Source organism: Maylandia zebra, linkage group LG2, assembly GCF_041146795.1.
Source record: "Maylandia zebra isolate NMK-2024a linkage group LG2, Mzebra_GT3a, whole genome shotgun sequence".
Lineage (NCBI taxonomy): Eukaryota > Metazoa > Chordata > Actinopteri > Cichliformes > Cichlidae > Maylandia > Maylandia zebra.
In genome coordinates, this window is record NC_135168.1 from 19,911,489 (window position 1) to 19,926,925 (window position 15,437).

The following is a 15,437-nucleotide window of genomic DNA, read 5'->3' on the forward strand; positions in this document are numbered from 1 at the left end:
TTGCCTGTGCTATCTGTTATTTAGTTCAAATTGTGGGTAGATAATGCTGTGCTGTCATGTGACCTGTTCTCTCATGTGTGCCTTTCTCTTGTTTTGTATGTATTTCTCGTTTGTTATTTATTCCTATTTTATTCCTGCAATTGGTATGGAATTCATTTTTTTTTTTTAAATTGATCAGTGTTTTGAAATTAGATGTGATGAAGATGTGACCTTAATTTACAAAATCAACATCATGTTGGATTCAATGAGACATGAAACTAGTGCATGAAACAGGTCTCAGTAAATGTTCTCATAGACTGCAATACACTGCCCCCTGCTGGTCATTATAAAGTCTGCAGATGTCATTTGACATGAATGTCATATTTGTGAAACAAAATAAAGGACTCTGTAAAATAAATGAAAATCAAATATTTATATACAGAATATTTATGTACAAATGCTGAAAAAGACATTTGAACAAGATGCACACCCAGTAAAATGTAAAAAAAAAAAGAAAAGTCAGTTTTATCATGTGACTATCATTCTGTCATTTCTGCACAATGCACTTTACACCAGATCAAAATAAAACACTGTGAGGTCGTTCTAACCGGAAGCCCAGAGAGCTTCGACAATGCAGCACAATGCCCTGAAGCATCAGCATCAAAATATACTTCAAGTACCAAAAAGTACTCATTGTGCAGAATGCCCTATTTTTGAATAGCTGGACATTTAATTACTTTATCACCAGCTGTGACTACAGCTGATAATCAACCATGTTTCACAGGGATGTGACTACATTTAGAAATGTCACGCATTTTTAGGTATAAAGCAAAAGATGCAATGAAATAAATAAGCTATCACATATTAATCCAAATGAATTCACTGAAATACATCTGCACATTTCTGCAGCCTGACTTATTACACACGTGAACACAGTACACATTTGTTTACTGCAAGCTTGTTTCAGAGATGTGATGCAGTTAAATCTGTATGCGTCTGTTTCCTTGTAGTGTTAGTAGAGATGGTGAACCTGACACAATCCTGTGTTTAGTTTCAAGGAAACCAGTTAACAGCCGGTTTAGTAAAATTCTCTTGAACTCATGGAAAACTCATCGTCGTCTCGAAGTGAGCAGCTGAAGCGTCCCGTGTGATCAGAGGTCCTCGTCGTCCTCGCTCACCATGACGTCGAGCTCTTTGTCTTTCCGTACGACGCTCTCTGTGATGACCTCCTTGTGCTGCTCCTCCAGCTCACGCAGCTCCGCCTGCAGGCGCTCCAGGTGGAGCACTCGCCGGTTCCTCAGCAGCCGGCTGGGGAATGGGTTCATGTCGTTGAAGGCGATGCTGGCCAGCTTCCTGCATGGACACACGCAGGTGGAAAGGACTCGATCACCAACACAGAGGAACTGGAAACTGATCAGCTTGAGTGTTTCTGTTTTATGCTGCTTGATACTTCAGGTACTGCAGTTTGAGCAGGAAATACTGGACTGACTGGACCACATGTATCCGAGAGCTGCAGATACTTAAAAATCTTTAAATCGTTGTTACTGTGATCAGGGAAATTTAAACTTCTCACAAAATTTCAGTAAAAAGGGTTTGAAGCTCAAAGATTCAACAGCTACATCCGCTACACTTCTGAGAGTGTAACAGCTCGTAGATTAAGGCGGGTGGAGGCGAGTGCGTACCTGGCATTGGAGACGGTCTTTGTGAAGAAGCGTAGGTACTGGTAGATCTCCACGCTGTCGTGAATCTTCAGGATGTCGTCCTCTTTGTATTTGAACAGAGCCAGAGTGTATCTGAAGATCACCTGCAGCACAGACACGCATTTCATAACAGGACACTCACGCCACACAATTAATTGGAAACTTTGAGGAGGTGAGTCATAAAATTACTCTTTCAGTTGTGGTGCAGTTGGGCCCTTTACTCATTACAGCTCTGATCGATTTCCAATAAGCCACTTGGTTCCTCAGTTGCCAGATAATATTAACTTACTTGGTAGTTGAGCTTTAAGTTTAAATTAAACTTTTGGGTTGGATCTACGTGGCTGAAGCTGTTGTCAGCATTTATCCCTGTGTGGTATATATTTCTGTGTCTGAACTGTGATTTTATTTCCTGAGACAAACGATGTAAAAGCTGTGCTGCATTTGTCACATTGCAGAAACAAGCCCAAAGCCATTGTCCCGCTCATCGTCTGGATTTACGCTGCTTGTGGTAGACTGTGAGGTCGTTACTAGAATGATCTGCTTTCCCACTCCTATTTCATGTCACATGACAGTTCCCCATGCTTAGTAAACAATGTCTTATTACTCCTAAAATGTAAATAAAGACATCTAAAGGTGAAAACAAAATCATTTTTGTTTCCATGGACACTACTGTGGTGCATTCAAGTGTTGTCTGCATTTCTGTCATGGTGTGTTCGGGTGTATGGTACCTTGGTACCCTCATACAGGAAGGCGTCCCACAGAGGCATCAGGATGTCGCTGGGCAGACTCTCCACAAAAACCACCAGGAACCAGTTGAAGGTGACCAGAGAGACGTCAATGTTGTGATCCTCAAAGTGAGATGCCAGGCGAGGAAGCTTCTCCGCCATGAAGTCCTTCAGCACGCGCTGGTCCGCCTGAGCACAAAGACTCACAGAGATCAGCCTCACTGATCACTAAAACAGATCACAGCAGGCAAGCAGGTGAGTGTGTCTGCTGACCTGAGAGGCCACCAGATTCTTGGTGTAGTAGTCCTGAGGCATGATGGCTTCCACCACTGCCACCAGACACCAGAAGGCGTCTTCGTCACTTTGGAGGACCAGCAGAGCGAGGGCCGCTAACCTGTGGACATTGATGGAAGGTGAGGTTCTGCCTGGAAGGCGGGTCCACATAAGAACTCAGATATAAAATTTATACTTTTGTTCTGACCTGTTGAGTACCTGGCAGTAGCCAATGGCAGGGTTATGCCCGGAGAAGGCCAGAAGGATGCGGCGGAGCTGCTGGAGGGCAGGGCTGAAGGGTGGGGCTGGAGGGCGGGGCTGGACGGCGAGGAGAAGTGCTGATTGGTCGTCAGGGTTCGGTGAAGGTCCAGCTGGACCTGCCTGGAGGCAGGATTAGGAGCTGTCCGACTCTTCTCACACAGCTGGAAACAGAACAGGATTACTGAGTGCTCGCCAGCATTCCCAACAGGAAGGAGGAGGAGCCACCTGTGCTCAGGTGCGGATAAAGCACTCTGTTGGCAGAGGTATGAAAATGCGCAGTAAAATCTAACGTGCATAGCTAACTTCATCAACGACATTTTGGGAGGAATAATCACACATCAACCTTCGGCCATTTTTTGATGAACGCATACGCCCCCTAGAGCGTGCTAACTTTATTAACAGCCACACAAATGTAAAGCACACATCAAACATAAATAAACCATTTGACTGTCTCCATAATTGAGAGCATTTTCTCTTCTTATTTCAACACCCCCACTTGCTCTCATATTATGATGCTCTTAAGTAAACAAAAAAAACAACAAACAAAAGGTTTCTTCCTCAGTACTGTATACATGTTCGTATACCATGTTAATGCCCAAACATAAACTTCTCAAACTTGAACAGCTTAACTTTTGTTGCAGGCTTTGTCATTACATCTGCAACCATCTCTTCTGTTGAACAATAATCCAGAGTTATTTTTCCTGCACTCACAGTTGATCTCACAAAGTTGTACTTTATGTCAACATGTTTACATCTCTGTCTCGTCACAGGATTCTTCGCCAACGCAATTGCACCCTGATTATCTTCATGAACTTTTGGCGGTGCATATTTTTGTCCATCAATACCTTGTAACAGTTGCATTAGGTACAAAACTTCTTGTAGGGTCGCAGCTAAAGCCATGTACTCCGCTTCACAGGTAGATAATGCAACAGTAGGTTGTCTTTTGGTTTTCCATGAGATTAAAGGACCATCTACAGACAAGCTTATGCAATAACCAGTTGTACTCCGTCTGTCTGTTACATCAGCTGCCCAATCAGCATCGCTGTATGCCCACAACCTCAGTTCTTTGTTGTCACATTTCCTGTAACACAGTTCTTTCTCGGTTGTCCCTTTCAGATACCTCAGTACTAGAGCAGGGCGATATGGCCAAAAATATTTATCACGATATATATTTGAAAATTTGCGATAACGATATAACTGACGATATAATTGATGCGAGACAAAATACAACTCCACAACATTACTAGCGCAAAAAGAAAACCTTCCATTTATTTTCACTTAAATAAGAAGCTGGTTTTTATGTACATTAAAGCTTTATAAAAATGTAACAGTGCAAATACAAATTCCTTGCTGAAAGTTTAATCAAAAGGCATTTCCAGTAGAAATGGGCTGACATATCCTGAGCATAACCATATATAATATCCACTGAAGTTAAAAAGAGGTGCTTTGCAAAATTAAACTGCAGTATGCAATACGTATTTTTCGGACCATAAGGTGCACGGGATTATAAGGCACATCAAGCGAAACAAAGCAGTCAGATAAATCAAACTTTATTAAACTCATTCTTCTTGCTTCCTCCACTTCTGTACCATTGATTCATTAATGTTGAATTCTCTGGCAGCTGCTCTATTCCCATGTTGTTGCAGTATATTAATGACTAACCTCGTATTGTGGATGGATTATCTCAGTTGTTCTCCTGACTGAAGTTTGGTCTGTTTACAGCACCCTGCCATGCGATTGCATTTGTCTCTAACCATGAGGAACCTTAACGTTAACTTTTATAAGTGGAAAAGTGTTACAGTGTTCGTCCTCCAGCTTCCCTGTTTATGTTATGCTAACATAGCTGTGTCGCTAGCGATTACGTAGCACATCATTATATACCAGCTAGCCCAACTTCAGTAACCCTACAAACGTCACTGCTGTTTAGTTTCCTGTCTTCATTTATGTTGGAAGTGATAGCAGAGCTGTACGTTTGATTTTTTTCAGAAATCTCTCAGTCAGAACATGCAATATCATGCTTAGGTAACTAGCGAGCTAACTTCCGCTAGCTTCCCGCTAACTTCTAACTCTGTTAAATGTAATAAATTTTGTTTTAATGGATGCCTGGAAGTTAAACTTCATAGTTACACCTGGTAAAGCAGCAATGCTGATCGTTTTATTAAAGTTGCAGTGTTCGTTTGAACTGAAGCATAAGGAGTTTAGGACCCAGATTACTCCCAGATTTAAGAGCATCTTAGTCCGACAAATACAACAATAACAACGGCCGCTTGCATGTTCTGCAAAAAAATGTGCTTTGTCGTGTATCTGACGGACAAACACCAAACCAGTTCCACATCACTGAAGTTGCACCATTTTTACAAACCAATTCTGGTTCATCTGTTTCACTCAACAATCGGCCATGTGCGTATGAAAACAAAGGCACTGCGCATGCGCGTTTTACTCATATTCTATCGCGATATTTCATTTTCCTATTGTTGCCTAACATTATACCGGTATTACCGTGAACGGTATAATATGGCCCAGCCCTACTCAGTACATGTTTTACTGTAGTCCATTTGTCTTCAGTTGGCTCAGTAAAGTACTGTGAAAGTTTACTGACTATAAAACTCAAGTCCGGTCTTGTGCATGTAGCCAAATAGATCAGACTACCAACTGCCTCTCTGTACCTTTTGACATCACTCATCTTTTCTGCATCATCAGCATAGTTCAGATTTTGCTCACAAGGTGTCTGTCTTTCTTTACAATCCTGCATGTTGAATCTTTCAAGTATTTTTTCCACATATTGTTTTTGTGACATTTTTACACAGTTATCACTCTGGTCAAAATCTATACCAATGAAATGTCTCAGTTTACCCAAATCCTTCATTTTGAATTTTGCTGCAAGCATTTTCTTCACAACAGTTAGTTCACTTTCATCACTAGCAGCAATGACCTATGGAACGCCAGGACTGCCATAATGAATTAATTAAATACACCATTAAATAATTAATTAAATGTGGCAATAATTAATTAAAATTGGAATTAATTAATTAAATAAATAGTTATGACACATGTAATTAATTAATTATTGACACATTTAATTAATTATTTATGTATTTCACATTTTAATTAATTATTGACACATTTAAGTAATTAATTATTGACACATTTAATTAATTATTTATGTATTTCACATTTTAATTAATTATTGACACATTTCATTAATTATTGACACATTTAATTAATTATTTAATGATATATTTATTTATTTCATTTTGGCAGTCCTGACGCCTGGCTCTCATCATGAAATAATTTTATCTGTCAGCCTCACCCATCAAACTCAGGGGGCGGGGTTAACGCTGATCGAGTCAAAACCATTGCTTTGGCCTGGTGGCCATTGTTTCTAGCACACAACAACCGGCATGTGGAAGCTAACAGAACTGAACTTTGAAAAACCCTGTTTGTGTGTTACCAAATACCGTTTTAATATTTTTTTAGCCGAGAATGTAGTGGTTTAATCTTCATGTGTCTGGTCGGTTTGTCAAGATACAGCCTCTTTGCAAAAGTGTTTCGATGATTTCGGAGATGTCTGCCCAGTCTCACGGCAAAGCGTGGGATAGACCCGCTCGCCTCGCAAGCAATCCCACCGACAAAGCGCAGGCCCCGGTACACAGCTGTAGTAACCCCCGCTGACTTCTTTTACTGAGGTTATATTTATCGATGTTTTATTTCCTGATGTTCTTATGTGTCCTACGTGTTTCAGTCGCCAATTCTGAATTATAACTAACATTAAAAACATGTTTAAGGAGGAGAGAGAGCAAATAAATCTGTTTAACATCTGATCTTTGGGTTTTTGTTCAGTAATCAGCGTGACCTGTGTATAAACACATAAAAGAGATAACGTTGGTGTTTCCGTCATGTAGTAACTGCTGGCTTTAACTGTACAAAGGTTGTTCGACACTATGAAACACATACAGACTTCATGATGTTCGGCTAATATTTTTATTGTGAATATTAATCATGCTGACCTCGCTCTGTACACCACGCAGCGAGGTCAGCATATCCACGATATCCTCAGCTCCATGAGTTAACACAAAGTTTCCCAGCTGACTATCTAACTGCCAACTATTCCAGAGACATGAAAATATACAGCATAAAGAAAAGTGTAAGAGACTCAGCAGTAGGGATGGGTATCGAAAACCGGTTCTTGCTAAGAACCGGTTCCCACTGTTTCAATTCCTTGGAATCGTTTGCCATTTTTGCAAACGATTCCCTTATCGATTCCAGTCACCCCGAATGACGTCACCACGTTGCGGAGCGTCATTTACCTGGCAGGAAACACGGCGCCTAAGCGGCTCAAACGCTCAAAAGTTTGATTATACTTTATGAGAACCGATGACAACAGGGCAACTTGCAAAGTAGATATTTCATTTAAGGGAGGAAACACTACGAATATGCAAAAGCATTTGCTCACAAAACACGCGATGACACGCGTTTTTAATTCCGCTCCGGACTCGAGACTCTCAACCCAGCAGCAGCGCTAACGTTTGCACGTCCTCTCCCGTTAATGCGGCAGGTAAATAATCAACTAACAGTGCATATTATGTTAGCGCAATCTGCCTTATTCCAAAACCTGCCATTACTGTACATGTAGGTGACCATGATGAGAGAGACAGACAGAGTCTGGCTGGCGCTCGCTGGTAGTTCTCGCTGCAGTCTACCGGTAGCGTCTCCTTTCAGGCCAGGATAGACTAATGTCACCGAGCAGTGTCTAAGTTTGTGGTCAAAGGCTTGCACCCATTTGCCACAGCAGATGCCCCCGATTTTTGGTAAGTGAATGTGTTTAATTGTGGGCAGGAACATTACTGGATATTCTTGTGTAATTGCCACAGAACAATTTATGTTATACTTTGTTATTGCTACAGAAGAATGTTGCAGCTTTAAGGCAGGGATGACTCCTGGAGTTGCTTTCTCACTGCATATGCTTTATTTCACAATCAGATCGATTCGATAACAAAAACATACAGCAGCTCCTCTCCTACTCCTAGCCCTTCGCTGCGGTGGAAAAAAGAACGACTTCAATCCCCTTCAAGGAACATACGTACAAAATAGTTTTCCTGATACACCAATGGGGCGTTCAATGCCATCTTGTAAATATGAGTACTCTGGCAGAGTAACAGTTCAAATGAAAAATACACCAGAACAAACAAGCAAACAAAAAAAGAAGTGTGGGGTACCTTTGAACCAATGAACAAAGTATAACAATTTATACTTTTTAACATAACCCGACCCCGTCAATATGTGATATGTCTCACAAGAATATTTATTTTATTATTTTACATTTACAATTTTTTTTCCTGGGGACCCTGTGACACCCCATTGAAGAGCCGTAGGCTGGATCTCTCAAGATCTCACTGTTGGGTTTGTAAGGCCATGTTACTCCTAAATTTCTATCTTGTTCAAAGAGAAGATATAAAACAAAGCTCTGAGCTAATCGACCTTAGTGTTCTCCTTTTTAAAAAAAAAAAAAAGAATCGATAAGAGAATCGATAAAGAATCGAATCGTTAAACAGAATCGAAAATGGAATCGGAATCGTTAAAATCTTATCAATACCCATCCCTACTCAGCAGCAGATTAGAATAACAGTTATACATTTAATAAATCACCAAATGAATCCAAGAAACGAGCAAACCTGTTCCGACAATTTGAATTTGTATTCCCTCAGCTGCAGACTCGCTGCTGTTTAAATGTTTGAAAAGGAAGATTAGATATAAAAAACGTCAAACATAGACTCAGTCTGCCTTCACATTTGATATGAGGCCAGCACGTATAGTGGCCTCAGCAGGCTATTACTGAAATACACGTGCTATATCATAAACTATGATATAAACAGGGAGGTCCTATTAACATGTTTAGTTTTAAAGGACACCTTCCTGCCTTTAGTCTCATTCATGAGCAGTATTAGTTTTCTTCTAACATCCAGAAGTCTGCACGATGTGTTTCATAGTTTGTAACAAGCCTTTGACAGGTAAACATAACATGACCGAAAAAGAAAAAAAAAAGAAAAAAAAAAGAGAGAGAGAGAGAGAGAGAGAGAGAGAGTGTTGACATAAGAAGAGAAAATTCTCTCAATTATGGAGACAGACAAATGGTTCATTTATGTTTGATGTGTGTTTATTCCTCCCTAAATATCGTCGGTGAAGTTTGCCATGCACGTCAGATTTTCCTGCGCATTTTTATACCTCTGCCAACAGAGAGAGAAAAAAATCACATTCTAACAGACAGCTGGTGCTTAGAATACAGTTGAATAACTATTAAAAAACAGATGATATTTAGATGATAGTTCAGTCTAACACATGTGCCAGTGAACCATTAAACGTCTGTGAAACTATGCAGTTATGAAACGTAACTTTAACCTCAGCCAAACCGATTTGCTCAGTTGTAAATAAAACAGCGAAGTAAACGTGACCCGACAGACAGAACCTGAGTGAATGAAGTCCAGCGTTTAACCACTGAGAGCTAAAACTCAGCTGAGGTTTGAAAGCTGTGTGCCGGTGATTGGACATCAGCCGCTGATAAAGCTGTTCGCCTATAAAGTGCTCTGTAAGGAAACGAGCTCCAGCAGCTCTGCGCTCGGGGAAAACACTATATTTACTTATCTTGTGCAGAAAAATGCGCTGACATTGCGTTATATCGAGCACCGGCTGCCCAGTTAAACTGTGACTATCACCAGGTAACTAGGCGTGTTTCTTGAATTAGCAGCAGGTGTTAAACAGCTGACAGATGAGGAGGAGGATGCATGCAGGTAAACTGAGGGTCTGTTGAGCTGATCGCTGGTTTCGTGAGAAAAATGTCAGCTCGTTCTTTATGTTACAGAAGCACAGAGACACAAGACCAGGCGGAAAGAGACGATCGTTCGGTGAAAATGAGAATCTGCGAATGCAACATGTGGAACACGGAGAGTGGAATATGTAAACAAACCGGTTAACGTAACCCCCTCGGTGCACTCTGCATGCTAACTGTTAGCAGAGCTAGTGAAATCTCTGAAAACATCTGAGCACTTTTGCAAACATGTTCTGTGTTGACAACCTGACCAGACATACGGCGCGACATTCGCGGCTAAAACACTGTTAAAAGTGTAGCTGGTGACAGAAAAACGGGGTATTTTAAAACTACACCACCACCATTGCTGCTTGTGATTTGATCTGCATTCTGGGATAACTGGCTGCCCCAAGTCTACACAAGCAATCGATTATCTAGGATCGACCTGTTTTGACTTACTTTGCACGGCAACCAATCAAATGTTAGAGAAGCTGCATGGGCAGCGTTAACCCCGCCCCCTGAGTTTGATGGGTGAGGCTGACAGATAAAATTATTTCATGATGAGAGCCAGGCGTCAGGACTGCCAAAATGAAATAAATAAATATATCATTAAATAATTAATTAAATGTGTCAATAATTAATTAAAATGTGAAATACATAAATAATTAATTAAATGTGTCAATAATTAATTAATTACATGTGTCAATAATTAATTAAAATGTGAAATACATAAATAATTAATTAAATGTGTCAATAATTAATTAATTACATGTGTCATAACTATTTATTTAATTAATTAATTCCAATTTTAATTAATTATTGCCACATTTAATTAATTATTTAATGGTGTATTTAATTAATTCATTATGGCAGTCCTGGCGTTCCATAATGATCAGGTCATCTACCCATACAATCAGAATCACCTTCTTATTTTCTGTCATTTTTGTGTAAACACAATGGTCAGCGGGGTTTTGCACAAAGTTGTTCTCACTCAGATATTCATGCAACAACTTGTTCCAATTCCGGCCTGATTGTTTTAGCCCATATAGCGACTTTTTCAACTTGCACACCAGTTTTTCATTTGTGTCGAATTTTACCTCATAACCCTCAGGTTGTTCCATGAATACCTCACAATCTATTGGTGCATGAAGATAGGCAGCTTTAACATCCATCTGGTGTAAAAGCATGTTTTCTTGTGCTGCCTTTTGCATCAACACTCTGATACTAGTCAGGTTAGCAGTAGGGGAAAATGTTTCTTCATAATCCACACCTATCCTCTGACTATATCCTTTAGCAACATAACGTGCCTTGTACTTCTCAGATCCATCAACATTGTTTTTGACTGCGTACACCCATCTACCCCCCACTGTCTTCTTACCCTCAGGCAAAGTGGTTAAGGTAAATGTGTCATTTTCTCTTAGTGATTGCATCTCTTCATCCATTGCACTGACCCATTTCTCTGAGTTAGATGAAGTTATTGCTTCCTTGAATGTTTGGGGAATGTTACACATTGCTCTGTAACAATAATCCATGTTTGTAAGTACTTGATCACAATCCTCCTTATCAGTAACATATTCACTTAAATACCCAGGCCTCTTTCTCACTCTGGAAGGATACCTTGCAGCCTCGCAGTCGAGTTCATTCTCCTGTGACTGGCTGCTCATCTCAGACATGCTTACTGGGATCTGTTCCTGAGTATCTGTGTGTTCTGTACTCACATCAGTCTGTTCTCTGGTCTTGGTAAACCTGTTTGGTGTCTCAAAGTCACCCTCATCATCTGGCACCTTGTCAGTCTGTGTTTGTCTCTCTACTCTTGTTTTAGTCTCAAACTTCACCAGTCTATGCTTCTGTACTTTCCCACTGCCCGGGTAGTAGACCATATAAGCTGGACTGTTCTTGTCATATCCAACAAAAATTCCTTTCTCACACCTTGAGTCTAGTTTTCTCTTGTTCTGCCTGTAGGCATAACACACTGACCCAAATGTCTGCATCCTGGAAAGGTTTGGCCTTCTTCCTGTCAGCATTAAATATGGTGTCTGTTCTGTGCGTCTGTTAAAACATCTATTCCTCACTACAGCTGCTGTTTGCACTGCGTAAGTCCACAACTCTTTAGGTAACTGTTTCTCTATTAACATACACCTGGCCATATCAAAAAGAGTACGCCAATTGCGTTCTGCAGTACCATTTTGGTGTGGTGAGTATGGTGCTGAGGTCTCATGCCTGATTCCATTTTTGCTAAGGAGTGCCTGATACTCATTTCCCATAAACTCTGTTCCATTGTCAGACCTGATACATTTAACTTGCCCATACGGGGCTGTATCAGCCAAAAACTTCTGTGTTGCTTTTGCTGTGTCACTCTTATTTTTCAGAAAATACACAAACACTGCACTGGAATAGTCATCAGTGAATGATAGTGCAAATCTATATCCATCTCTGGACTCTGAGTCTACTGGACCAGCTAGATCTGTGTGTACCAGCTCTAAGGCGGTTTTGGCTCGTGCATCAGGGTCCCTGTTTCTAGTTTGAACAAACTTTCCCTGTGTGCACACTTCACAATGCAAGACAGATTTGTCTGTTTTTCCTTTGATTGCCATACCATCAACAACCCCCTGTAATTTCTGAATGTCATCATAATTACAGTGACCAAGAATTTCATGCCATGTTTGCATGTCATAGCAACCCTTACACTGGTCTTTACCTTCAGTGTTTACTGTTTGTAGGTAGTACAGTCTGTTGTACTCATATATTGGGAACCTTGTACCGTCTTTGTGTCGCAGGGTGTCTTTTCCTTGCTTGAAGATCATAGTTGCTCCATTTGAGGTAGCTGCTTTCACAGAGAAGATGTCTTGTGGATTCGATGGGATGTACAGTGCCTGTTTCAAGGTTGTTTTGTGGCACTGCCCCCTGCTGTCCATCAAGCAAAACTCTGCCTCCCCTCTTTGCTCTGCAACTCCAGTGCACTTGGTGCCGTCAGCCAACTCTACGTAGTGTGACTTGGGCTGGAAACTGTCGTCGAATCTCCTGAACTTCGTTATATCTGTAACAATATGCGAAGTTGCCCCTGTGTCCACCATCAGACCCTTTTTGTTGATGCCATGCTCTGACTGGAACGCTGCACCCTCGCTGCTTACCCGGAATGCGTAGTCTTTGCTACCCCACTCCTCGGAAACTTTCCGTGCATTGTCTTGCCGCCGTTTCCGTCTGCATGTTGAGTCCCGATGGGTGGTGCTCGCTACACCACTGCTTGCGCTGACACGTCCTGGCTTTGTGTCCCTTTAGTCCGCATCTGAAACACACTATGTCTGCGTTGCCGGCCCCACGGTCATTCGATTTTTCAAACGTGGGATTGTCGCTCGGTCGTGCACGTGCTTTCATGATGTTGTCATCTGACGCTGCGGCGCGCATTTTCTCTGTGTCTTCAAAGCTTCGCAGTTTAGTTTTAAATTCAGCAAAAGTCACTTCAACTTCACTTTGTGTGACATGGATAGCAAACGGTTTGAACGATTCTGGCAGTCCCTTCAAAACCATTGCTACCAATAGCCCATCACTCAAAGTTTCACCAGCATTCCTCAGGGCTGTGATTATTGTCTCTGCTCGTATCACATACTCAGTCACACTCTCACTTTTGGAGCGAAGTGAGTTCTGTGTACAGGCTAATTATACGAGGCTTTCCTTTACCTGCATAATAGTTTCTTAGAATCCCCAGCGCCTTCCGTCCATCATCCGCTGCTTCTCGCATAACAAGAGACAAACTTTTGTCATCCAGAAACTGGATCAGCTCCGCGTAGGCCTCTGCATTCTTTGCTCTCTCTTCTTCTCCCTCCGCGTCGGTAGGCTGCTTCAAAATAATGTCTCTTAAACCTTGCAGACGAAGGTGGCCCAAAAATTTCGTCTCCCATAGTTCGTAATTCTTTTCATCCCCATCAAAAACTAGCCGAGCCCAACGGCTATTTGACTCAGCGGCTCGTCGGCTCATGGCGCTAGCATGGTATGCTAATCCTCACCGAGTGCGCAGTACGTCGCGGCGTTTCTCTCGGTGGCAAAACGACATGGACTCTTTTGGAAAACTTCTTAGCTTCCTGGGCCCATAACCTGTTGGCAGAGGTATGAAAATGCGCAGTAAAATCTAACGTGCATAGCTAACTTCATCAACGACATTTTGGGAGGAATAATCACACATCAGCCTTCGGCCATTTTTTGATGAACGCATACGCCCCCTAGAGCGCGCTAACTTTATTAACAGCCACACAAATGTAAAGCACACATCAAACATAAATAAACCATTTGACTGTCTCCATAATTGAGAGAATTTTCTCTTCTTATTTCAACACACTCTCTCTCTCTACAGCTGTACCTGCTGATAGCGTTGCGTGTGGCACTCTTGGCTTGTCAAAGTTCTGGCTCGGACCAAACAGCGCCACACTCTGCCGATACTCCCGAGGGACGCCTTCACGCACCAGAATTTTGAGCTCAGGTGAGATGATGAAGTCATCGTCGGACCTGCCTGCAAGGTACTGAGCCCAGCGGCTCAGCAGGGGGTGCTCCAGACCCTCCTACAGAGACAATGATGTATGATATAAAAAGAGGATAACCATTATCTGTTAAGCATTATGTTACAGTTTAACATAAAGTAAAATTGTAACATGATCAAATGTGTGAACAGATGACACAACTGCAAGGAGTGTGTGTACAAATATCTTTTATTTTAATCAAGCACTTTACGCCATGTAAACAGAATGTTACCATTTAACACAATGTAAAATGGTAACATTGTAAACAGAATGTTACCATTTAACACAATGTAAAATGGTAACATTGTAAACAGAATGTTACCATTTAACACAAGGTAAAATGGTAACATTGTAAACAGAATGTTACCATTTAACACAATGTAAAATGGTAACATTGTAAACAGAATGTTACCATTTAACATAATGTGAAATTGTAACATTGTAAACAGAATGTTACCATTTAACACAATGTAAAATGGTAACATTGTAAACAGAATGTTGCCATTTAACACAATGTAAAATGGTAACATTGTAAACAGAATGTTGCCATTTAACACAATGTGAAATGGTAACATTGTAAACAGAATGTTACCATTTAACATAATGTGAAATGGTAACATTGTAAACAGAATGTTACCATTTAACACAATGTAAAATGGTAACATTGTAAACAGAATGTTGCCATTTAACACAATGTGAAATGGTAACATTGTAAACAGAATGTTACCATTTAACATAATGTGAAATGGTAACATTGTAAACAGAATGTTACCATTTAACACAATGTAAAATGGTAACATTGTAAACAGAATGTTACCATTTAACATAATGTGAAATGGTAACATTGTAAACAGAATGTTACCATTTAACACAATGTAAAATGGTAACATTGTAAACAGAATGTTGCCATTTAACACAATGTGAAATGGTAACATTGTAAACAGAATGTTACCATTTAACATAATGTGAAATGGTAACATTGTAAACAGAATGTTACCATTTAACACAATGTAAAATGGTAACATTGTAAACAGAATGTTACCATTTAACATAATGTGAAATGGTAACATTGTAAACAGAATGTTACCATTTAACATAATGTAAAATGGTAACATTGTAAACAGAATGTTACCATTTAACACAATGTAAAATGGTAACATTGTAAACAGAATGTTGCCATTTAACA

General features: G+C 40.6%; 1 protein-coding gene across 2 annotated transcripts; it reads right to left on the minus strand.

Annotated features, from left to right (window-relative positions):
• Positions 1–381: 381 nt before the first annotated feature.
• On the minus strand, positions 382–14,328 carry LOC112432671 (TBC1 domain family member 2A-like). 2 transcript variants are annotated; one of them, XM_076890001.1, is made up of 7 exons: positions 13,419–14,328; positions 3,002–3,099; positions 2,886–2,969; positions 2,678–2,798; positions 2,408–2,593; positions 1,662–1,783; positions 382–1,332 (listed from the first exon to the last, which is right to left on the minus strand). In XM_076890001.1, the coding sequence occupies exons 1-7, from the start codon at positions 13,422–13,424 to the stop codon at positions 1,131–1,133; spliced, it is 819 nt and encodes a 272-aa protein (XP_076746116.1). In that variant the 5' UTR covers positions 13,425–14,328; the 3' UTR covers positions 382–1,130. The 2 variants fall into 2 exon arrangements, with proteins under 2 accessions (XP_076746116.1, XP_076746114.1); XM_076889999.1 differs by lacking the exon at positions 382–1,332 and having other exon boundaries at positions 1,381–1,783; positions 2,897–3,099.
• Positions 14,329–15,437: the final 1,109 nt, after the last annotated feature.